The sequence below is a fragment of the Phoca vitulina genome, unplaced genomic scaffold (genome assembly GCF_004348235.1).
Source record: "Phoca vitulina isolate PV1807 unplaced genomic scaffold, GSC_HSeal_1.0 scaffold6, whole genome shotgun sequence".
In the NCBI taxonomy this organism is placed as follows: domain Eukaryota; kingdom Metazoa; phylum Chordata; class Mammalia; order Carnivora; family Phocidae; genus Phoca; species Phoca vitulina.
The window spans coordinates 50,480,790-50,505,493 of record NW_022589709.1 but is presented as its reverse complement, the minus strand read 5'-3'; the positions used below and the strand labels follow the sequence as shown (position 1 = coordinate 50,505,493).

At 38.5% G+C, this 24,704-nt stretch overlaps 1 protein-coding gene across 6 annotated transcripts in view; it reads left to right on the top strand.

Annotated features, from left to right (window-relative positions):
* The window catches only part of PDE8B (phosphodiesterase 8B), a 247,949-nt gene that overhangs the window by 208,063 nt on the left and 15,182 nt on the right, over window positions 1-24,704 (top strand). For 5 of the 6 annotated variants that reach the window (XM_032404155.1, XM_032404154.1, XM_032404153.1 and 2 more), the window contains exons 11-13: window positions 15,062-15,104; window positions 18,889-18,966; window positions 24,345-24,421. In XM_032404155.1, the coding sequence (XP_032260046.1) occupies window positions 15,062-15,104; window positions 18,889-18,966; window positions 24,345-24,421 (198 nt within the window). The remainder of the gene's footprint in view (window positions 1-15,061; window positions 15,105-18,888; window positions 18,967-24,344; window positions 24,422-24,704) is intronic. The other variant, XM_032404152.1, reaches the window with a different exon arrangement.

Sequence of the window (24,704 nt, the reverse complement as noted above, 5' to 3'; positions counted from 1 at the left end):
CTTATTTTTGGTGCAATTGTAGATGGGATTATTTTCTTAATATCTCTTCCTGCTTCATTATTAGTGTATAGAAATGCAATGAATTTCTGCATATTGATTTTGTATCCTGTGACTTTACTGAATTCATTTATCAGTTCTGTAGTTTTTTGGTGGAATCTTTAGGGTTTCTATATATAGTATTATGTCATCTACAAATAGTGAAAGTTGTATTTCTTCCTTACCAATTTGGATACAATTTATTTCCTTTTGTTGTCTGATTGTGCAGCCATGACTTCCAGTAGTATGTTGAATACAAGTAGTCAAAGTGGACGTCCTTGTCTTGTTCCTGAACTTGGGGGAAAAGCTCACAGTTTTTCCCCACTGAAGATGATTTTAGCTGTGGGTTTTTCATTTATGGCCTTGATTGTGTAGGTATGTTCTCTCTAAACCTACTTTGTTGAGGGTTTTTATCATGAATGGTTGTGGTACTTTGTCAAATGCTCTTCTGCGTCTATTGAAATAATCATATAGTTCTTATCTTTTCTCTTACTCATGTGATGTATCACATTGATTTGTGAATATTGTAACACCCTTGCATCCCAGGAATAAATCCCATTTGATAGTGGTAAATGAATTTTTTAAAAAGATTTCATTTATTTATTTGAGAGGGAGAGAGAGCGAGCAAGTGCGAGCACAAGAGCAGGGGGGCTTGATCCCAGGACCCTGAGCGGCAAGCAGACCCTTAACCAACTGAGCCATCCTGATGCCCCTGAATTTTTTCATGCATTGTTGAATTTGGTTGGCTTGTATTTTGTTGAGGATTTTTGCATCTATGTTCATCAGAGATACTGTCCTGTAATTGTCTTTTTTGTGTGTTTTTTTTTTTTTTAAGAATTTATTTACTTATTTGACAGAGAGATACACAGTGAGAGAGGGAACACAAGCAGGAGGAGAGGGAGAGGGAGAAGCAGGCTTCCCGCCGAGCAGGGAGCCCGATGTGGGGCTCAATCCCAGGACCCCGGGACCATGACCTGAGCCGAAGGCAGACGCTTAACCATCTGAGCCACCCAGGTGCCCCTTTGTGGTGTTTTTATCTGGTTTTGGAATCAGGGTAATGCTGGCCTTGTAGAATGAATTTGGAAGTTTTCTTTCCTTTTCTATTTTTTGGATTAATTTGAGAAGAAGAGGTATCAGTTCTTCTTTAAATGTTCGGTAGAATTAGCCTGTGAAGATGTCTGGTCCTGGACTTTTTTGTTGTTGTTGGGAGTTTTTTGATTACTGATTCAATTTCCTTGCTGGTAATTGGCCTCTTCAAATTTTGTATTCCTGCTTCAGTTTTGGGAGGTTATATGTTTCTAGGACTTTATCCATTCTTCTAGGTTGTCCAGTTTGTTGGAATACACTTTTTCATAATATTCTCTTACAATTATATTTCTGTGGTGTGGGTTGTTACTTGGTGTCATATTTTGGAATACCCTCAACTTATTTTTTAACCCTCAGCATCCCACCCTTGCAAAATACTATCTTTGGCACTTCTGAACCAGCTTACTGAGATCCTCTCTTTTGTTTTCTGACACATCCCAGTGCCTAAAGCATGACCTGGCACATAGTAGACATTCAACAAACAATGAATAGATGCATTGTGACAGTACTTGTATTTTGTCCCCTGTTACACAATAAATCATTGGAAAGCAGAGACTGTGTTCTACCCATCTTTGTCTCTTAGGCCCAATAAATATTTCTTGAGTTGAACTAGATAAGTGAGATAGCAGTTAGCCATGCCCTTTTCTTCTGGAGGTGATCACAAAATGTACACAAAAATTCTACTGAACAGCATTTTCCGAACCTCAGACACACAGTGATAAAGCTGTTTTACTCTTCTGTTCTTTCATTATTATTAATATTTCCTTTGTGCTGTCCTGTCTCAGCTGTAGCTATCAAAGGGCCTGATTTATGAAGCGAAGGTCCTGCTGATTGCTTCTGTCTTAGGCTAATGGCGGTGCAAATGAAGCCCTGGTGTCATTAAACACTTGAATGACTCTCTGTTGAGCACTAGTGGAACAGGAGTGGGAAACTGGGATCTTTGCAATTCCCTCATTCCCCTGACAAAATCTAGCAGGCATAGGAGTTTACACATAAAAGTGTTTTGCAGAAGTGCCATCAGTCCGTGACAGTTCTCTAAGAACAAGAAACTTGAAGCCAAATGAAATTTCTTTCTGAAGCTATTGATATGTTTCTCTTCGTCACTGAGCAGTGAGGGGACACAGGCTAAGTGAGTGACAGCAGAGAAGTGAGAAGCACACCACATGCGCTCAATGTAGGCTTTAAAGGAAATGATTTTGTAAACTAAAATCAGTACTGAAATAATAAACAATAGAAACATCCCTGAATCCAGATTCTTGACAAAAAGGACACATCTGTGAGAGAGAGAAGGCTAAGGGAACCAGCACTATCTGGGTGCCCTCTATGGGCTAGTCCAGTGGTTCTCAAAGAAAGGCCACCTGGTCAGCAGCCTCAGCCTCACAGGGAACCTGTTAGAAACACAACTTCTCAGGCCCCAACCCAGTTCTACTGAAACAGAAATTATGGGGGTGGAGCCTAGCAACGTGCTTTCACAACCTTCCAGGTGATTCTGGTAAAAGACAAGCCTGGGGGCACCTGGGTGTCTCAGTCGGTTAAGCATCTGCCTTTGGCTCAGGTCATGATCCCAGGGTCCTGGGATCGAGCCCCAAGTTGGGCTCCCTCCTCAGTGAGGAGTCTGCTCCCTTTCCCTCTGCTGCTCCCCCTGGTTGTACTTGCTCTCTCTCTCTCAAATAAATAAATAAAATCTTAAAAAAAATACAAGCCTGGAAGCTACTGGGTTTGGCATTTTGCACACGTGATTTCATTTGATCTTTGTAGATCCTGAATAGTAGGCATTGATCCCCATTTACCCATTAGAAAACTGAGACTCAGTGAAGCTCATAAATTCCCCAGGTTTATACAACTGGAAATGGAGCTATTAAAACATCTGTTGGCAAGCCTGAGATTTTTCCACTTAAATCAGTGCTTTGCAAACTGTGATGTTAAAATCACCTGGAGATTAACCGTCAAAATACAGATTCTGATTCAGTGGGTCTGAGAGTAGGTAGTTTTGATAGGCTCCCAGGTGTCAGCAAAGTTGCTGGTGCCCAGTGCACTCTGAGTAGGGGGTCCCCAGGTATTAGAGCATGGCCCCCACATCCACAGCCTTGGCCTCCTCTGGGCACTTGTTAAAGATCCAAATTCTAGGCTCCACCCAGACCTAGTGAATCAGAAACTCAAGGGGTGCCCCCAACCTATTTTAATAAGCCCTTAAGGCAATTTTGATTCACGCTGAAGTTTGAAAACCATGATCATATTTCCGTATTAGAAAACTCACTGTTTGACAGGTATGAAGTAAAGTGGTGCTTACATTGTAGGTATTTGAAAGCCATTAAAAGAGAAACTGGACAAGGGAAAAAAAGATAAAACATGTAAACCCAAAAGGCACCTTGGATTAAGTGTGTTTCCATGAGATAAAGATAAAAAAGGGAATTATCACCGGCTACCTGATGAGTGCTGCTTTGTAACGGCTCTCGCCAGTGCACGTTGGCTGTGGGGCCCTGGGCACCAGCCCTGAGCGAAGAAAATGTTGACTGGGGGATACCGGTGATACCCAAGCATACTAGATCTAGCATTGCTCAGAAGAGGGACACTTAAATTTTTCCCAGAAAATCCCAAACGGCAGAGAGGAGATAAAATCTGTTCCTCTTTGGCATATGGCAAATTTTCTAAAAACAACTTGGGATTTTTCTTTTTAACCTAGTGTAATCTGAAAAGTTCAAATGCATTAGCATTTATATCAGATCAATGCATGTCGCTTTGCCAAAGTAATATTTTAAGTTTAAGATAAAAGGGGAGAGATGATGTTATATCGAGTATGTTAGGCTCATATAATTAAGTGAAGTGAAGAGATGGGACGCCAGCGACAGGATTGGCGTGTATGCAGTTTCTCCCCTGTCTTGGTGCACCGGTATTTTGAGAGCCCAGACTCAGAATCCATGTAAACGGTGGCAGCAGCCGGCCCGTGGTTTAGGAGCTGTGTAAAGTTGATCACTGAGGACGGGGATCCAGAATGTTGTATCGGGTGTTTTGTTGCCGTGTTTGGGGAACACTGTTTGGTGTTGGTTTGCTGTTTGGGTGGGAATTTTGAGAAGTGTATTACCAAATAGCTTTTGAAAATAGAGTAGACAGAAAACATCTTTGATCTAGGCATCAAATACTTTTAGCATCCGAGCAAAGCATCTTCAGTAAAGAAAGATGATCAAAGAAATTCTGTGTTATACCACTCACACTGCCCTTCTTCTTACATGTAAATGAAGGGAGGGTCTCAAACGACTCTGTTCCTGTGATCACATGTCTCATCGGCACTTGGGCTCCACTGTATCACCGAAGTCTTGTCACACACACAAAAGCCTTCAGTTCTGTCTTGAAGTTGTTGATCAGGTATGTTCAATCTTAAAAAGAAAACATTTCTTAATACATTGACTTTGCAAGCAACACTAATTATTTTGGAGAATAGTACTTGTCTTCATTGTACCCGGAGTTTTACCCCTTTTCATAATATTTGGGGGTAAAGGTGACACGAAAACAATATACAGGCATACTTTGGAGATACCACGGGCTTGGCTCCAGATCACTGCGATGAAGTGAATATCTCAGTAAAGCAAGTGAATCGAAGTACTGGGTCTCCCAGCGCATACAAAATTTACGGTTATACCATACTGTTGTCTGTTAGCTCTGTAGTAGCATTAGGTCTAAAAAGCAATGTACATACCTTAATTTAAAAATACTTTATTTATTTAAATTTTAGGTAGTTAACATACAGTGCAGTATTGGTTTCTGGAGTAGAATTCAGTGATTCATCACTTACATACAACACCCAGTGCTCATCCTAACAAGTGCCCTCCTGAATACCCATCACCCCTCTAGGCCCTGCCCCCACCTCACTCCATCAACTCTCAGTTTGTTTTTTATCATTAAGAGTTTCTTATGGCTTGATTCCTTCTCTCCTTTTCTTCTTTACCCTATTTCCATATGATCATCTGTTTTCTTTCTTAAATTCCACATAGGAGTGAAATCATATGGTATTTACATCTTTCTCTGACTGACTTATTTAACTTAGCATGATAGACTCTAGCTCCATCCATGTCATTGCAAATGGCAAGATTTCATTCTTTTTGATGGCTGAGTAATGTTCTATTGTGTATGTATATATATATATATTCTATTGTGTATTGTATATAGTATATAGTAATATTCTATTGTGTGTGTGTATATATATATACCACGTCTTCTTTATCTATTCATCAGTCGATGGACATTTGGGCTCTCTCCATAGTTTGGCTGTTGTTGATAATGCTGCTATAAACATCAGGATGCCTGTATCCCTGTATTTTTGTGTCCTTTGGGTAAATACCTAGTAGTGTAATTGCTGGATCATAGGGTGGTTCTGTTTTCAACTTTTTGAGGAACCTCCGTACTGTTTTCCAGACTGGCTGCACCAGTTTGCATTCCCACCAACAGTGCTAGAGAGTTCCCCTTTCTCCGCATCCTCGCCAACACTTGTTTCTTATGTTATTGATTTTAGCCATCCTGACAGGTGTGACATGATGTGTCTCTTAGCCATCTGGATGTCTTTTTTGGTAAAGTGTCTACTCATGTTTTCTGCCCATTTCTTAACTGGGTTATTTGTTTTTTGGGTGTTGAGTTTGAGAAGTTCCTCATGTATTCTGGATACTAGCCCTTTATCTGATACATCATTTGCAAATATCTTCTCCTATTCTGTAGGCTGCCTTTTAGTTTTGTTTATTGTTTATTGTTTCCTTTGCTGTGCAGAAGCTTTTTATCTTGATGAAGTCCCAGTAGTTCATTTTTGCTTTTGTTTCCCTTGCCTTTGGTAATGTGTCTAACAAGAAGTTGCTGTGGCCGAGGTCAGGGAGGTTTCTGTCTATGTTCTCCTCTAAGATTTTGATGGTTTCCTGTCGCACGTTAAGGCTTTCATTCATAAAAATACTTCATTGCTAAAAACTGCTAACCATCCTCTGAGCTTTCAGTGCACTGTAATCTTTTTGCTGGTGGAGGGTCTTGCCTTAGTATTAATGACTGATCAGAGTGGTGGTCACTGAAGGCTCGAGTGGCTGTGGCAATTTCTTAAAATGAGACAACGAGGAAGTTTGCCACAGGGATTGACATTTCCTTGCACCAGCAATTTCTCTATAGCATGTAATGCTATTTGATAGCATTTTACCTACAGTAGAACTTCTTTCAACATTAGAGTCTGTCCTCTCAAACCTTGTCCTTTATCAGCTAAGTGCCATTCTAAATCCCTTTTTATATTTATTTTGTTTTTATGGAAGTATAGTTGACACACAATGCTATCTTACAGTCCGGTTTTCTCAGCATCGTTTATTGAAGAGACTGTCTTTTCCCCATTGTGTATTCTTGCCTTCTTTGTCATAGACTAATCAACCATGTAAGTGTAGGTTTATTTCTGGGCTTCCTTATGCTGTTCCATTGCCCTAGGTGTCTATTTTTTGTGCCATTATCATACTGTTGTAATTATTATAGCTTTGTAGCATGTCTTGAAATCTGGGATTATGATACCTTCACTTTTGTTTCTTAAGATTGCTTTGGCTATTCAGGGCCTTCCGTGATTCCATACAAATTTTAGTATTTGTTGTAATTCTGTAAAAAATGCTATTGGTATTTTGATAGAGATTGCACTGAGTCTGTAGATTGCCTTGGGTAGTATGCAAAATTTAACATTGTTCTTTCAATCCATGAGCATGGAATACTTTTCCATTTGGTTCTGTTGTTTTTTATTAGTGTCTTACAGTTTTCAGAGTATAGGTCTTTCATCTCCTTGGTTAAATTTAGTCCTAGATATTTTATTCTTTTTGATGCAACTGTTAATGGAATTATTTTCTTAATTTCTTTTTCTGTTACGTTGATATTAGTGTGTAAAAATGTAAAAGATTTTTGTGTATTTTGTATCCTGCGACTTTACTGAATTCACTCATTACTTTTAATAGTTTTTGATGGAGTCTTTAGGGTTTTCTATGTAGAGTATGCCCTCAGCAAATACTGACAATCTGACTTCTTCCTTATCATTTGGATACATTTTATTTCTTGTCTGATGGCTGTGAGGACTTCCATTACTATGTTAAATAAAAATGGTAAGAGTGGACATCCTTGTCATGTTTCTGATCTTAAAGGTAAAGCTCTTAGGTTTTCAACACTGAGTGTAATGTTAATTGTGTTTGTCATATATAACCTTTATTAAGTTGAGGTTCCCTCTATATCCACCTTGTTGAGAGTTTTTATCATGAATGGTTGTTGGATTTTGTCAAATGCTTTTTCTGCATCTATTGAGAAGATCATGTGATTTTTATCCTTCACTTAGTTGATGTAGTGTCACTGATTGATTTCTCTGGGTATTAAACCATCCTAGAATCTCCAGAATAAATCATTCTTCATCATGGTGCATGATCCTTTTAATGTATTGTTGAATTCAGTTTGTTAATACTTTGTTGAGGATTTTTGCCTCTATGTTTATCAGGGATATATTGGCCTGTAGTTGTTTTCTGTTGTCGTTTGTCTAATATCTTTGTCTGGTTTTGGTATTAGAGTAATGCTGGCCCTGTATATGTATTTGGAAGCTTTCCTTCCGTTTCCTTCTAATAATTTGAGAAGAATAGGTATTAACTCTCCTTTAAATTTGTGGTAGAATTCACTGTGAATCCATGTGGTCCTGGACTTTTCTTTGATGGGAATTTTTGGTTAATGATTCAGTTTCATACTAGCTATCAATCTGTTGAGATTTTCATTTCTTCCTGATTAAATTTTGGAAGATTATATGTTTCTAGGAATTTATCCATTTCTTCTAGGTTGTCCAATTAGTTGGCATATAATTTTTAATAGAGCTCTCTTATTTCTGTGGTATCAGTTGTTACTTCTTTGTCATTTCTGATTTTACTTACTTGGGTCTTCTTTTTTTCTTAGTGAGTCTGGGTAAAGGTTTATCAATTTTGTTATCTTTTCAAAGAACCAGCTCTTGGTTTCACTGATCTTTTCTATTATGTTTTTTGTCTCTATTTCTTTTATTTCTGCTCTTTATTATTTCCTTTTGTCTACTAACTTTGGGTTTCATTTGTTTTTCTTTTTCTAGGTCCTTTAGGTGTAAGGTCAGATTGTCAGGATTTTTCTTGTTTTTAGAGATAGGTCTGTATTGCTATAAATTTCCCTCTTAGAACTGCTGTCACTATGTCCCAAAGATTTTAGACCAGTGTTTTCGTCTTCAAGTTTCCCTAGGTATTTTTTTGATCTCCTCTTTGATTTCTTTGTTGATTCATTGGTGGTTCATTGGGTTAGCCTCCACATGTTTGTGGCTTTTATGAGTTGTTTTTTTTTTTTTTGTAATTGATTTCTAGTTTGATACTACATGGTTGGAAAGGATGCTAGATATTATTTCACTGTTCTTAAATTTATTGAGACTTGTTTTGAGGTCTAACATGTGATCTATCCTGGAGAACGTACCATAAGCACTTGAAAAGAATGTGACTGTACTGTTTTTGGATGGAATGTTCTATATATATCTGTTAAGTCCATCTGGTATAATGTGTTGTTCAAAGCCACTGTTTTCTTACTGATTTTCTGTTGTATGATCTATCCATAGATGTAAGTGAGGTCTTAAAGCCCCCTACTATTACTGTATTTCTGGCAGTTTCTTCCTTTATGTCTGTTAATTTTTGCTTTCTGTATTTAGGTGGTTCAGTCTTGGGTGCATAGATATTTGAATTTGTTGGTGCATAGATATTTTACATAATTATATCCTCTTAATGGGTTGATCCCTTTATCATTGTGTAGTGCCCTCCTTTGTCTTTTGTTACAGTCTTTCTTTTAAAGTCAACTTTGATATAAGTATGCTACCCTGGCTTTATTTTTTTTCCACTTCCATTTACATGAAACATCTTTTTCCACCTCTTCACTTCAGTCTGTATGTTAGGTCTGAAGTGAGTCTCTTTTTAGGAAGCATGTAGATGGGTATTCTTTTTTATCCATTCAGTCACCCATGTCTTTCGATTGGAGCCCTTAGACCATTTATATTTAAAAGTAATTATTGATAACTACTTACTACCATTTTGTTGTTTTCTCGTTGTTTTTCTGTTAGTCTTCTATTCCTTTCTTCTTGTTCTCTGTCCTTGTTTTTGTTTTTGTTTTTGTTTTTTTACTTTCTCTAGCGTTATGCTTGGCTTTCTTTCTCTTTTTGTGTATTTGTATCTATTACAGGTTTTCCTAAGTATATAAATAGTCTATATTTAGGTGATGGTCACTTAAGTTTGAACACATTCTGAAACAATTTTATTTTACTATCCCACTCGCCATTTTATGTATGTGCACATCTTAGAAATTTTTATTTTGTGAATCTCCTTTCCTTTCATAGTATTCTTCTGATTATGGCCCTTTCTTTTCCACTTAAAGAGGTCCTTTTAACATTTCTTGTAAGTCACGTTTAGTGGTGATGAATGCCTTTAACTTTTTTGTTGAGGAAACTCTATTTCTCCTTCAATACTGAATGATAATTTTGCCATGTAGAGTATTCTGGGTTGCAGGTTTTTTCCTTTGCACTTTGAATTTATTTTGCCACTCCCTGCAACATTTCTGCTGAAGAATCAGCTGATAGTCTTATGGGGGTTTCCCTTTTATGTAACTACTTGTTTCTTCCAGCTTTTAAAATTCTTTGTTTTTAAACTTTGACATTTAATTAATTAATTAATTTAAAGATTTCTTTATTTGAGGAGGGGAGGGCTTCCCTGTGGAAATTACCTTTTGGTGAAGATCTAGAGGGCAAAGAGGCATAGGGAAGAGAGTGGATTTGGAAGTTCCTCCCGGGCAGAGGAGTCACATGTGTAAGGGAACTGTGGTAATGAAGAGCCTGGGAAAACTAGGTGGAATGGAGGCCAGTGTGGCCTGCAAGACGGGAGCCCAGCAGAGAGGCAGGGACCAGGCCACAGTGCACAGCCCCACAGCCAGTCTGTCTCAAGAGGCTGACCCTAAGACCAATGGGAAGTTCGAGTTTTAAGCAGAAGGATGACAGGATTAAATGTAGTTTAGGTTACACTGGTTGAAGAGTTGAGAATGGGCTGAGGTGAGAGGAGAGCTGACGGTCATCTGCACGCTGGCAGTAGAGAGAGGTGAAGGGGGCGATCCCAGAGGTATTGAGAAGGGAGATTTTCCTGGATTTGATGGTGGACTAGGCATGCGGATGAGAGAAAAAGAAGCATCCCCCAGGCTTATATACTGGGAAATCTGGTGATTTGAATTGAGACGGGTGCTTTTTATGACTTGGCCATTCCATAATGACAAAAGCAGCCTCGGACATTTCTACCAAATGCTGTTTACATTCCCAGCGTGATTCTGGAATGAAGGTTGAAGGAGTTATCTAGTATTTATTTGCTTGCTTACTAATTATTGCACTGATCCTAGCCTTGACTCATTTTAACTGCTAAAAAGTCTCATGGTTTTACAGTTTGAAAAAATTAATTTAACATATTGTATTAAGAGTGTTGTTTTCATATAATTATTTCTCAGGGTTTTTCTCTCACAAAATGTAAGAGAATTTAGGTTCGTTTGTAATTATATAATTCATAAAATCAGTCAGTGAAACATTAAAATCCATCTATTAAATAGTTAACCAGGTAAATCTATGCTTCTAAGACTGCTGCTATTTACAATTCACTAGTTACGGTTTGAAGTGGAACATCATTTTCATGCCCAGGCTCATGGTAGGCTGGGAGTCCCAGGGACCATGACATGTAATTCACCTTGTTCAGTTTCAAGTTGTTCTCAGTTTCCTTCATCCTATATATTTTTACAGATTTTTAAATTATAGTTCAGGCTTGCAATTTTTAGCCATCCTTCCATATTCTCAGTTAACTATATAATCTCCCCACATTTATGAAATTTTTTGAACCTATAGAAGAGTCAGAAGCATTGTAAGTAGATACACATGTAGCCACCACCTATGTTCTGTAATGACCATTTTGCTCAATCATCTATCTGTCCATCTATCCTTGATTTAGTCATCAGCCCATCTTATTCTTTGATAGATTTTAAACTAAGTTACACATATCAGGACATTTCACCCCTTGGCACTTTAATTAACTAGAGTTTAATATTTGTTTCCAGGTTTTTTCATTCTTTAGGTGAAAGTTATATATAGTGAAATGCACAGATCTTAGGTATAGCATTACTTGAGTTTTGACAAATGCACATACTTCTGTAACCCAGGCCCCCGGAAGGTCCTGAATCTGCCACCCCAGAAGTTTTCTCCTGGCCTTGCCTGTTATCCCCACCTCTGCTCCTACCCCTCCCACCCCTAAAGGGAACACTGTCCTGAATACTTAACCACAGATGAGTTTTGCCTGTCCTAGAGTTGCATACCGTGTCTACGCTTTTATATTTGGCTTCTGTGATTCATTACCATGTTGTGAGATACATCTGTGTTGTATATATCAGTACTTTTTTCCCTTTTTCTTTTTATTGCTAAATAGAATAGTATTCCATTGTATCAATTGACCACAGTTTATTTCCCTCATTGATGAACTTCTGGGGTGTTTCCAGTTTTGGGCTCCTTTGAACAGTCTTTGAGAAGTCTTTTGGGGAACATCATATGCTTTTGTTTATCTTGGGTAAATACTTAGGAGTTGAACTGAATACTGAGGAGTTGGGTCATAGGGTAGGTGTATGTTGGATTTTATAAGCAACCGCCACACCTGTTTTCAGAGTGATGGTACAATTTTCTGTTCTCTGCAGCAGGGTGTGAGAGTTCCAGCTTTTCCACAACCTTGACAGAATTTCTTTTTAGTTTAAGACACTGTGGTGGGTGTGTAGAGAAAATAAAAATTTGAAATGGTTATTCCTGAAGAGGAAAACAGATGACCCTGAAATCTCTCTCTCCCACACACATACACACAAACCCAGAATTTGTAGGGCCTTTTAGAGCCAAGCATAATCAAATTTTTGTAAACAAAGCATTTAGCACAAGGATAGCAACGTCTGTGGGAACCTATAACATTTTCAATAATTAAAGGTTTGAAATGATGAATAACCCTCCCCCCCCCCCCCCCCCCGCCCCAAACAAGGTGTAAGCTTCTAAGGACTTGCTAAGAACTCCCAGCTTTGAGCTCTGGCAGGAGCAGTGCAGGCCAGGGTATTCATGTTGTAGGAACTAGCGCAGAAGTGTTGTAGGAACTAGCGCAGAAGCGTTGGGTTCCCCAGGGACACACGGGTCCAAATTCCCAGTCATGACTTCATGTAGACACATTTTGCACTTTAAGCTTTCTTTCACAAAAGGAAAAACAAACACTCCACAGACAGTGGTTGACATGGGGACGTTGAAATATGATTGCTTGGCTTTGCTTTAGCATACATGTGACAAAACCTCTCGATAGCAGAGATTCAAGCCTTCCCCAAAATTTCAAAAGAAATTATATTCCAAATGGCTGCCCTGCTCTCACACAGAGGATGTTGTCCTCAGACCCCAGTTTCACAGGCCTGGGCCCAGAGCTTCCTGGGTCCTCCCTGTAGACAGCAGTGTGACAAACAGGAAGTGGCTTTAGAGCCAGCTGATCAGGGTTGGAAATGGGGCGCTGTCAAGTACTAGCTGGGAGGTTCAGGCAAGTGAAACCTCCGCTTCCCCACCTGTCAGAGGAATGACTGGCCTTCCTCCTTCGCAGGGGTACCGTCCTGACTAGCCTGATGGCACATGTGAAGGTGCCAGCACGTGGCAGAGCCGTAGGAGATGGTGCTGTTGTCACGGACAGCCCCTCCGTCTCTCTCCCTGCCCCACAGTTAACCCCCCTGGCTGCCTACCAGAGAACGGCCGACTACAGAGCAGCTACTTCCCTGTTGACTTCCTCAGACAGCACAGATGAGAAATGTGAGAAAATAATTCTAGTGGAATCGTTCATGGCCAGTTATAAATGACTGGTGGGTTTAGACCTCCAAGAAAAAAGTTGGAATTGTTAAAGACTGTTTTCATCCAAGTGAATCCTCAGTTGTAAAGGGGGCGGGGGAGGAGGTGGTCTTCCGAAGAGGAATGGAGAGAACCTGAGCCCGAAGCTCTGAGAAAACCTAGCGCAGCTGGGGTGTGACCAGCAGAGGGCCTCAGGCACTGCTCCTGCCACAGGGGATCAGGAAGTGAGTCAGGAAACGGGGTCCTGGGCAGCAGGTGCTGACATGGCCCTGCGAAATCTCTGCTTGTAAAGCAAGTGACATCAAGGCATTACTTCCAGGCTCTGTTCCTGTCCAGAGGAGAGAATCCGTCAGAGGTAGATGAGCCGTTTCAGGGGCCTGGGTTTTGGAGGGGGTGCAGTGCGTTCAGCTCCAAAAGCGCCAAATACCACATTCTATGTGGAGAAAGGCAGATGGGAAGCTCCCTCAGCAGAGGGACCTGGCACCTCTCACCTCTCCTCCCCTGCTCCTCTTCTCCCTGGCCAGGACCACGGCACTGCCATCCGAAAGGCAGGGTTGGGCTGTGTATCTGCTGGCCCTTGGGCTTCATCGGGCTCCATCTAGACAGAACCCAAAACCCATGCTGACCTCGTAGGAGCTCCACAGGTCATTCGGCTCGCCTCTGGGGGGTCAACAAAAGACAAGACAAGGGCTTTTTGGGGATAAGCAGCAAAGTCATAGGATTTTGTTCCTAAAGGAGAGATGTATTGTGATTCAGAGAGAAAAGTAAGTATTTAAAGATTACTTGGTTTTGAGCTAAAGCTGACTGAGAAAACCATTTGCAAGGCAGAAGTTGTATTCATTTGGTATAGTATCAGAAATTCACACTGCACTTACTAGCTTTGTAGCAAATGGTCTTTATCTGTAAAGGAAAAAACATAAACAGTTGTTCACAGAAGAAATAACAAGGTCCCATAATTATGGGATAAATGTGTCACAGCCCTTAGTCACATTTTGGCCAAGATCTCACCCAGGCCGGCCATGTAATTGTCTCTGTAATTATGTGACCCGGACTGTGTGGAATGATTCATAAAAAGCCCCCTTTCTTTAACGCTTCAGTTTTATGTAATTATTTTTCAATGGTTGCATCAAGCTGGAACATTGTACCTGTTACCTGATACATAGGGAACTTCTGGCTATTACAGTTGGTGTTGCTAAACCAAACTAACCTTCCTTCAGAGTTAGCACTATACAGTCACCTGTCTTGCTTTTCAAGTTAACTTATCCCTTTCACTGAGTAGGTACAAAGACTGGATTGTCTAAGCAAATGGAAATAGATGATTTAGCAGCAAAGGAGCATGATTATAAGCGTGATATAAGCTAGATGCACCCCAATAACAGTGTCTTAGTTATAAACAGAAAACAATGCAAAATCCCAAAGCATATTTATTATTTTCTAGTATTAATGACTTGATCATTTGACAGATATTTATTGAGCATTAACATAAAATCCTTAGGACACAAAAATTTGATAATGAGAAGGAACTAGGTGTTAAGCTGCATCCAAAGTTCATATCCCTTTGTGAATAAACATTTTGTAAATCGACTGTCCATAGTTGAGGAACACTTGAAGAGCTTTTTCGAGGTTTTTAAAAATCCTAAGCTTAAATTCAGATTACTTTTATCGACAGAAAAATTTTATAACATGTCTGAAATCTAAATAGGTTACATATTAGCCTTATAAAAAATTTGTTACAGATTTTTGTCTTTCTGTATTTCTGCAGTGGTCAAAATGGAAGCAGCTGAGTGGAGATGTAGATGTCTTGGTTAGAAAGTACATCCCTTGGGTATCTCCTTGCTCTCAGGCTCGGGCATTCTATATGTGTCTGAATGTAATAGAGCATTTGTAGTATTATCATCTTTCATCTGTTCATATTATCTGTGTAACTTCTTGATTTCTTGAATCTCCAGAGCTTTTTTAATGAAATTGTTCAGCTGGAAATGTAGCTAATACCATATTTAAAATTTCTTTCTCTTCTTTCACCAAACTTTTGAACAACTTTAGCTTCACAAGGTTCATCGTGATTCAGGAGACAATTCTCAGACAGGTGAGAATACTTCATTTTCACTCTTACACACTCCAGTGGCACTGGTGGGTTCAAGTCTATAAATTACTCTGAAGAAGTCTAGATTGACACTCACCACCCCAGAATTTGGATTACTAAAATCTGAGTGCTGATATTGGAAGGCTGGAGAGAGCCAGAATAAAAGCAGAATCCCTTCAAAACTCTGGACTCTTGATTCATGGCAACCTTTTCTACTGAATGCCTTCCCCATCCTGGTTTTATTTTGCTGGCTGGAGACCTTGTAGAGCAAATAAACCCAAAAGAGAGAGTGGCCCAGAAGTCCAGGGGAGACCACTGTTGTTGTACCCTGGTCAGTCTACCCTTCCCTCGTAGCTCTGGGTGACTAGATGATTAGAAAGGGTGGACTGCCCTGTCTGGGAAGTCAAGAGCACTGAGGCACCACTTCAGTCCCTACCTCCTTGCTTTATACCTTGGGCAGTGCTCTGTTTGACCCTTTGTTTCCTCTACCCTCAAATGTGGGTTAGACCAGATGACTGTTGCATTTGAAAGGTCTGGAATTCTCTGATCATTAGAGGGGAAAACCAGTCTGCTCTCAAAGATTTAAAATTCTTGTTCCTGCATACATGCATGACATTCTTTGCTCTGTTAGTGGTTTTCCCAACCACTAATGCATAAGGTTAGACCCTGAGCTACTAATTTAGTCCCTCTCCTTGACTCTGGGATGGTCCATATTTTAGCATACTCAGACTTAATTTGATCCTTCTGAGTTTTAGTGTCTTTGCTTGTAAAATGAATTAACAATGTCCATCTCATTGTTGCTAGGAAGACTAAAAGAGAAAGTGTATATAATATCTAACGGAAACTTAACTGTTGGGTATCGTCCTTCCATTCCCCTACCCTTTTCCTTATTCTGCCCTTCCCTCTCCCTCTCTTTCCGTCCCATCTGTTATGTCTCCGTCTCTCCCTGTCGCTCTCTGATGTTTTAGTTTATTTCTTGTAACACAGCAAGAGTAATATTTTAACTAACTTATGAGCTTCTGTGTGCCAAAAACTGTTGCATTTTCACATCCTTTACAGTGCCCAGCATTGCCTTGCTCATAATAGACTCAATAAAATTGCTCACAGAACATGGCTAAGTTGAAAACATCTCATCTTACAAAACATAGGTTCCGCCATTTGACTAGTAGCTCTTTGACTTTGAGCTACCTGCGTTCTCTCTCCAAATTTAGGTTTTCTCACTGGTAAAATGAGGATCACACTATGTAGCTTTCAGAATTGTTGTAATGATCATATAAGAAAATTTCTATACTTAAAGTAAACATTGGAACACAATGTCTGGTGCAGAGTAGGTGCTCAGTAAATGTTAGCTATTTTTTAAAAAATTGTTGATATTATATCCCTTTTTGTCATTGAATACATTTATTTAAATCTCCTTTATCCTTATTTTCTCTGGTTTTTAAATTCATTCCACAAGCATCTGTTGAGAGAATGAATAATGAACCATTTAAGTGGCCTTTATTGAAGAATAATTTCTCCAAACTTTTAATAATTTCTATTGCTATATTCTCTTCATTTTAGCTGAGATAAAATCAGGAAGAATAAGCATTAGATATCTTTGAATAATTTCTAGTGAATGATTTAGAATTCAGCCAGCCAGCCATAAGACTAACTTCCCTACTTCAGTTTTATTTAGAAACTAAATTTTGAGGAATTCTTGAGGTTTTTTTTTAATCTTGAATGTAATCTTAAATCTTTATTAAGTTAGATTTAATTTATTATGTGATAAATGAGTATTAGGAACGTGAGATTATTAAGTACCTGAAGAGGACTTAAAGAAATGTCTTACAAGTGACCACTGTTAGTTTTTCAGGGCTTGAAAGATGCCATATGATCTTAACAATGTCATTTAAAGTACTACTACCCATAGCTGTCTTTATAAACACTGAAACTCCTATGCAAGGCCAGGAAAATTATTAAGGCAGAATCTGGAAGACAAAATGAGGCAAAGGGACAGTGTAATTATTTTAAGCTATATCATTTAAGACAAGGCTATATGATTATGGTGTTCAGATCAACTTCATAATAGTTCTGCTTTTTACTTTATGCTGTATAAATGTATAATTCAAGTTTAGTTACTGATTTAACTTTTTTTATTGAATCAGATTTTTTAGGACACTAAAGTAAATGGTTAAAAAGGTGATCCAGAAGAAAGTATTTAAGACCTATTTTGAAGTGAAAACAGCAAAAAAAACAATACTATACCATGATCCCACTTGTGCCTAGAAAGAAGGTATATTTGCAAATGAACAGATGTAATTAATACTATTAGCCAGCATGAACTACATACTTACTGTGTAGCAGGCACTGTGCTAGCTGCTATGATGGATTAACTCATTTATGTCCCCCAACAGCCTGGGAATGAGAGGCTGTGACTATCTCCACTCGATATAGATATTGAGACACAGAGAAATAATATTCCCAAGGTTACACAGCTAGTCGATGGCATGGTGGAGACTTGAACTTTGGCAGTTGGGCTCTGGAGCTTATTCTCTACTGTTCTCTCTTATACCTTTTTTGGCGCTAATAGACAATTCTTTTTTAAAAGAGCATTATTACATCTTTTTTTTTCTTTCTTGGAATATGAACATTGGAATTTTTTTTCTTTCTTGGAATATTGGTGTCTGAGAAATGCATTCTCCCTGCTGGAACCTGCATGTCTGCCTCTTGTCTTAGCCCAGTAAGAAGGAGTTCTGTTAGGATTAAGTTTCTCTCCTTACCATTGGGTTACTCCATAAGCATCCAGTGCCCTGAAAATGCATGTTTTAGAAGCCAGCTCTGCTGCCCTGACATTTTGATCTCTGGGTCCTGACCGGTAGCGTGCACTATGTGCTTCAATCTTGGATTAACTTCATTCTTGGATCAGCACATTCTGAGTGGTACATTCAAAGTCAGCAAAGACTTAGGCAGAATTTAAGTGCTTCCCCCCCACTCAGAAAATAAGGACAAAAGCGAGAGTTAAGTTGTGGAAATTGTTGGGATTAAAAACGTGCCTTCTCTTCCTTCCTGGCACTGGCAGTATGTCTCATTTGACGAAATGACATCCTCAGGAGAACCTAGAAGACCATCTGGAGGGGCCTAAAATTACTCCATATTAGTTTCTCAAATAAATTCAACTTTCTGTGCATTTCACTAGTATTTTATTTCCGCAGATATCCCCGTAAAAGCCTTCCCCACCCAGTTACATGTACTGTCCTTCAGGTTGAAATGAACCCCCCAAATTTACCCCAATTTTTAATGTTTATATTTTTAAAGATTTATTTATTTATCTTAGGGAGAAAGAGCACACACGCGCGTGTGCAAGCAGGGGGTGGGGCAGAGGGAAAGAATCTCAAGCAGACTCCCCACTGAGTGCAGAGCCCAACGCAGGGCTGGATCTCATGACCCTGAGATCATGACCTGAGTCAAAATCAAGAGTCAGACGCTTAACCTACTGAGCCATTCAGGCATCCCTTTTGATGTTTATTTTTTAAAAAGTACTTTACTTTATTAATGGAACTAAAAAGCCCTTGGTAATAAGCCCTATTACCATGATATAATGGGGTGCCACAAGAGTATCATTTTACAATTAATAAGACTGATGATTTTGTGTTGATGATTTGAAGAAAAAGTGGTTTATTGTTTGAGAATATTTTGTAGTGCTTAAAAAGGAACCTCGTTTTCTTTAGATAATGGGGGGGGTGTCTAAATTACACCTGTAAATAAGCTGAAAACTATTCACTTTCTATTACTAATTTGAAATCCTTAGAGTCTCATTCATTCAGATACAAGAACAGAAGGAAAGAGTCCATTGATGTGAAATCGATATCATCTCGAGGCAGTGATGGTAAGAAGTTTTTCAGATTTCCTTGACCTTTTTATGGTGACCTTTATGTCACCATATACCTAAAACATGGGAGTGGAGGAGAGGAGTAAAGAATGGGTTCATAGTAAGTGACCATCAACTTAATATAGACTGCTATATGCATAAGATGTTACATATAAACCTAATGGTAACCACAAATCAAAAACCAGTAATAGGGGTGCCTGGGTGGCTCAGTTGGTTAAGTATCTGACTCATGATTTCAGCTCAGGTCATGATCTCAGGGTCGTGAGATAAAGCACCCCCTCATCCCTTCAGGCTCTGTGCTCAGTGGGGAGTCTCCTTGAGAGTCTCTCTCTCCCTCTGCTCTCCCCCGCCAGCTCATGTTCTCTCTCCCTAAAATAAATAAATCTTTTTTAAAAACCCAGTAATATGCAAAAAATAAAAAGGAATTCAAGTATATCACTAATGAAAGCCAGCAAACCATAAGAGAAGAGAGCAAGAGAAGAAAGGAACAGAGAAGAACCATAAAACAAGTAACAAAATGGCAGTAAGTACATATCTATAAATAATTATTTTGAACTAAACACTCCAATCAAATGACATAAGGCTATGGAATGGATAAAAAAACAAGGCCCATCTATATGCTGCCTATAAGACATTCATTTCAGACCTAAAGACACATGCAGATGGAAAGTGAAGGGATGGAAAAGCATTTCTCATGCAAATGGAAGTGAAAAAAAAAAGCTGGGGTAAGGATGCTTATATTAGGAAATAAACAGTCTTTAAAACAAAGACTATAACAAGAGACAAAGATACTATTTCATAAATGGAACAATCCAACAAGAAGATAGAACAATTGTAAATAATTAATTATGCATCCAACATAGGAGCACCCAAATACATAAAGCAGTTAATAACAAACATGAAGTAATTGATGGTAATACAATAATTGTAGGGGACTTTAACAACCCACTTACATCAATAGACCGATCCAAGCAGAAAATCAATAAGGAAATAGTGGCTTTGAATGACACACTGGACCAGATTGATCTAACAGATATATTCAGAACATTACATCCTAAAACAGAATGCACATTCTTTTCAAGTGTAGATGGAACATTCTCCAGAAAAGATCACCAATGAGGCCACAAAACAAACCTCAACGAATTCAAGACGATCAGAGTCATACCATGCATCTTTTTCAACCACAAGTCCTGAAAATAGAAATCAACCACATGAGAAAAGCTGAAAAGAACATAAATACATGGAAGTTAAATAACATGCTACTAAAAAACAAATGGGTCTATTAAGAAATCAAAGAGGAAATGAGAAAATTCATGAAGACAAATACAAATGAAAACATATTGGTCCAAAACCTTCAGGTATAGCAAAAGCAGTTCTAAGAGGGAAGTTTATAGCAATACAGAGTTACTTCAAGAAAAAAAAAATCTCAAACAACCTGACCTTATACCTAAAGGAGTTAGAAAAAGAATAAATCAAACTCAAAACCTGTAGAAGGAAATAAATAATAGAGCAGAAATAAATGAAAACTAAAAAAGAAAAAATAAAACCAGGAGATGGTTCTTTGAAAAGATCAACAAAATTGATAAGCCTCTAGCCAGATTTAAAACAAAACAAAACAAAACAAAATCAGAAATGAAAAAGCAGTAACAACCAATACCACAGAAATACAATTATAAGAGAATATTATTAAAAATTATATGCCAACAAACTGGACAGCCTAGAAGAAATGGGTAAATTACTAGAAACATAGAACCTCCCAAAACTGAATCAGGAAGAAATAGAAACTTTGAACATACCAATTACCAGCCATGAAACTGAATCAGCAATCAAAAAACTCCCAACAAACAAAAGTTCAAGCCAGACAGCTTCACAGGTAAATTCTACCAAACATTTAAAGGAGAGTTAGTACCTATTCTTCTCAAATGATTCCAAAAAAATAGAAGAGGAAGGAAAGCTTCCAAATTCATTCTATGAGAGTATTAGCCTGATATCAAAACCAGATACAGATGCTACAAAAAGGAACTACAGGCCAGTATCTCTTATGAACGTAGATGCAAAAAATCCCCAAATAAAACATTAGCAAATGAATTCAACAGTACGTTAAAAAAATCGTTCATGACAATCAAGTGGGCTTTATTACTGGGATGCAAGGGAAGGTTCAATATTTGCAAATTAGTCAACATGATATATCAACAAGAGGAAGGATAAAAACCATATAATCATGTCAATAGATTCAGAAAAAGCATCTGACAAAGTACAACCTACATTCATGAAGAACATACCTCAACATAATAAAGGCCATATAGGAAACCCACAGGTAACAACATACTCAATGCAAAAAAGAGTTTTTCCTCCAAAATCAGGAACAGGACAAGGATGTCCACTGTGACTTTTATTCAACCTAGTACTGGAAATACTAGCCACAGCAATCAGATAAGAAAAGGAATAAAAGCATCCAAATTCGTAAAGAAGAAGTAAAACTTTCACTATTTGCAAATGACATGATACTATATAGCGAAAACTCTAAAGACTCCACCAAAAAACTACTAGAACTGATAAATGAATTCAGTAAGGTCACAGGATAAAAAAACCAATGTACCTAAATCCTTTGCATTTCTATACACTACTAATGTAGTAGCAGAAAGAGAAAGTAGGAAAACAATCCAATTTACAATTGCACCAAAAATAATAAAATACCTAGAATGAACTTAACCAAGGAGGTGAAGGATCTGCTGTACTCTGAAAAGTATAAAACACAGATGAAAGAAATTTAAGATGACACAAATGAGTGGAAAGATACTGCATACTCCTGGATTGGGAGAACGAATATTATTAAAATGTCTGTATTACCCAAAGCATTCTACAAATTTAATGCAGTCCCTATCAAAATACCAGAAACATTTTTCACAGAAGTCAAATAAATTATCCTAAAATTTGTATGAAACCACAAAAGACCCCAAACAGCCAAAGCAGTCTTGAAAAAGAACAAACCTAGAAGTATCACAATCCCAGATTTCAAGATATACTACAAAGCTGTGGTAATCAAAGTAGTATGGTACTGGCACAAAAAGAGATATATTAATCAATGGAACAGAATAGAGAGCCCAGAAATAAACCCACGATTGTATGGTCAATTAATCTTTGATAAAGCAGGAAAGAATATGCAATGGGAAAAAGACAGTCTCTTCAACAAATAGTGTTGGGGAGACTGGACAGCTACATGAAAAAGAATGAAGCTGGACCACTTTCTCACACCATGCACACAAACTCGAAATGGGTAAAACAGAAATGTGAGACCTCAAACCATAAAAATCCTGGAAGAGAGCAGAGGCAGTAATTTCTCTGACATTGGCCATAGCAGCATTTTTCTAGATATGTCTCCTGAGGCAAGGGAAATAAAAGCAAAAATAATCTGTTGGAACTATACCAAAATTAAAAGCTTTTGCAAACGAGAAGGAACAATCAAGAAACTAAAAGACAACCTACTGAATGGGAGAAGATGTTTGCAAATGAACCTATCCAATAAAAGATTAGTATCTGAAATATATTTTAAAAAGTATACGACTCAACAACAAAACCACAAATAATCTGATTAAAAATGGGCAGAAGACATGAAGATGTTTATCCAGAGAAGACATCCAGATGGTCAACAGACAAATGAAAAGATGCTCAACATCACTCATCATCAGGGAAATGCAAATCAAAACCATGATGAGATATCACCTCACACCTGTCAGAATGGCTAAAATCAGAAACATGAGAAGTAACAAGTGTTGGTGAGGATGTGGAGAAAAAGGAACCCTTGTGCACTGTTGGTGGGAATGCAGATTGATGCAGCCACCATGGAAAAAAGTATGGAGGTTCCTCAAAGAATTACCATAAGATCCAATAATTCCACTACTGGGTCTTTACCCATAGAATACAAAAACACTGGGGCCCCTGGGTGGCTCAGTCGTTAAGCGTCTGCCTTTGGCTCGGGTCGTGGTCCCAGGGTCCTGGGATCAAGCCCCGCATCGGGCTCCCTGCTCCGCGGGAAGTCTGCTTCTCCCTCTCCCACTCCCCCTGCTTGTGTTCCCTCTCTCGCTGTGTCTCTCTGTCAAATAAATAAATCTTTAAAAAAAAAAAAATACAAAAACACGGATATAAAAAGATACATGCACCCCTATGGTCATTGCAGCATTATTTACAATAGATAAATTATGGAAGCTGCCCAAGTGTCCATTGATAGATGAATGGATTCAAAAAAAGATGTAATATGTATATGTATATATATGTAATATATGTGTGTATATATATATATGTAACTGTATATATCATATATAATATATACACACAATGTAGTAGAAAGAAAAAAAGATGTAATATATATTATATGTAATATATATGTATATTATTATATGTAATACACACACACACACAATGTAGTATTTCTCAGCCATAACAAAACATGGAATCTAGCTGTTTGCAACCACGTGGATGGATCTGGAGAGTATAATGCTAAATGAAATAAGTCAGAAAGACAAATACTATATGATTTCACTCATGTGGAATGTAAGAAGCAAATAAAGCCAAAAAAACCCACACAAAAAACAGAAAACAGAAAACAGACTCTTACCTATAGAGAACAAACTGGTGGTTACCAGGGGAGGCTGGTGGGGGGGATGGGTGAATAGGTGATGGAGATAAAGAGCACACTTACCATGATGAGTGCTGAGTAATGTATAGAATTGTTGAATCACTATATTATACACCCAAAACTAATATAACACTTTTTAAAACTGTATTGGAATTTAAAAATAACAAAAAAATAAATTTTAAAATTAGAATTTAAAATGAAAGTTTCTATAGATTAGAGCTAGAACCATCACTGGATTCTGGGTGTTAAGAACCTAGAGGCTCAGGGAGGTCGAGTGCCTGGCCCTAATTACTACAGAGAGAGGACTCTCTCATCTGCACCCACCCTGACCATGGCCCCTGCTTCCTCTCCCACACTGCAGTTATCCGCTTACATGGCCAACAGCTGGGGACTGAAAGTTAGGAACTGCCCAAGTTGGGCTTCAGTAATTTATGGGAAAGTGAGATGGGGCCTCAGGATCCCATTAACCCTCTCTGAAATTTCCCTTCTGGAAATGGGACTCCTCAAACCTACCTGCCATCAAGGTTCCAGGCCAGAACACCCTTTCTAGACTTTGGCAAGTAGTGCCTGATCTCTGAGCCCTATTTTAGGATTAAAAGATGGGCAAATCCTTTGCTTTGTGGAGGGCAGTGGGGAAGCATTCCTATGAGAATCAGTCCATGAAGGGTTCCTTTGGTGCATTTAGCCAAGCTGAGCCACCAGAACCAGAACCAGATACAACTTCCTTTATTCTCTTCAGCACCAAGCCTACAGAATCGTCGCTATCCATCCATGGCAAGGATCCATTCCATGACCATCGAGGCTCCCATCACAAAGGTGAGTGGCAGCTGCCTCCTCCACTCTGCAATCAGAGTTACCCAGCACTGGATTAACTTCTGGAAATAAAGTGATGAGTGACTTACTACTAATACCATGGAGGGGAAACAGATATTAAATAAATACGTAATAAATAAATTTGTAGTTACAAATTGCAATGACTATTAGTAAGGAATACAATAGGGTTCTAAGAGAAAAATTACGGCCTATTTACATTGGGTGAGGTGATCAGGGAGAGCTCTCTATAGAGGAAATAATGTTTGAAGTAAGAACTGAAGCATGC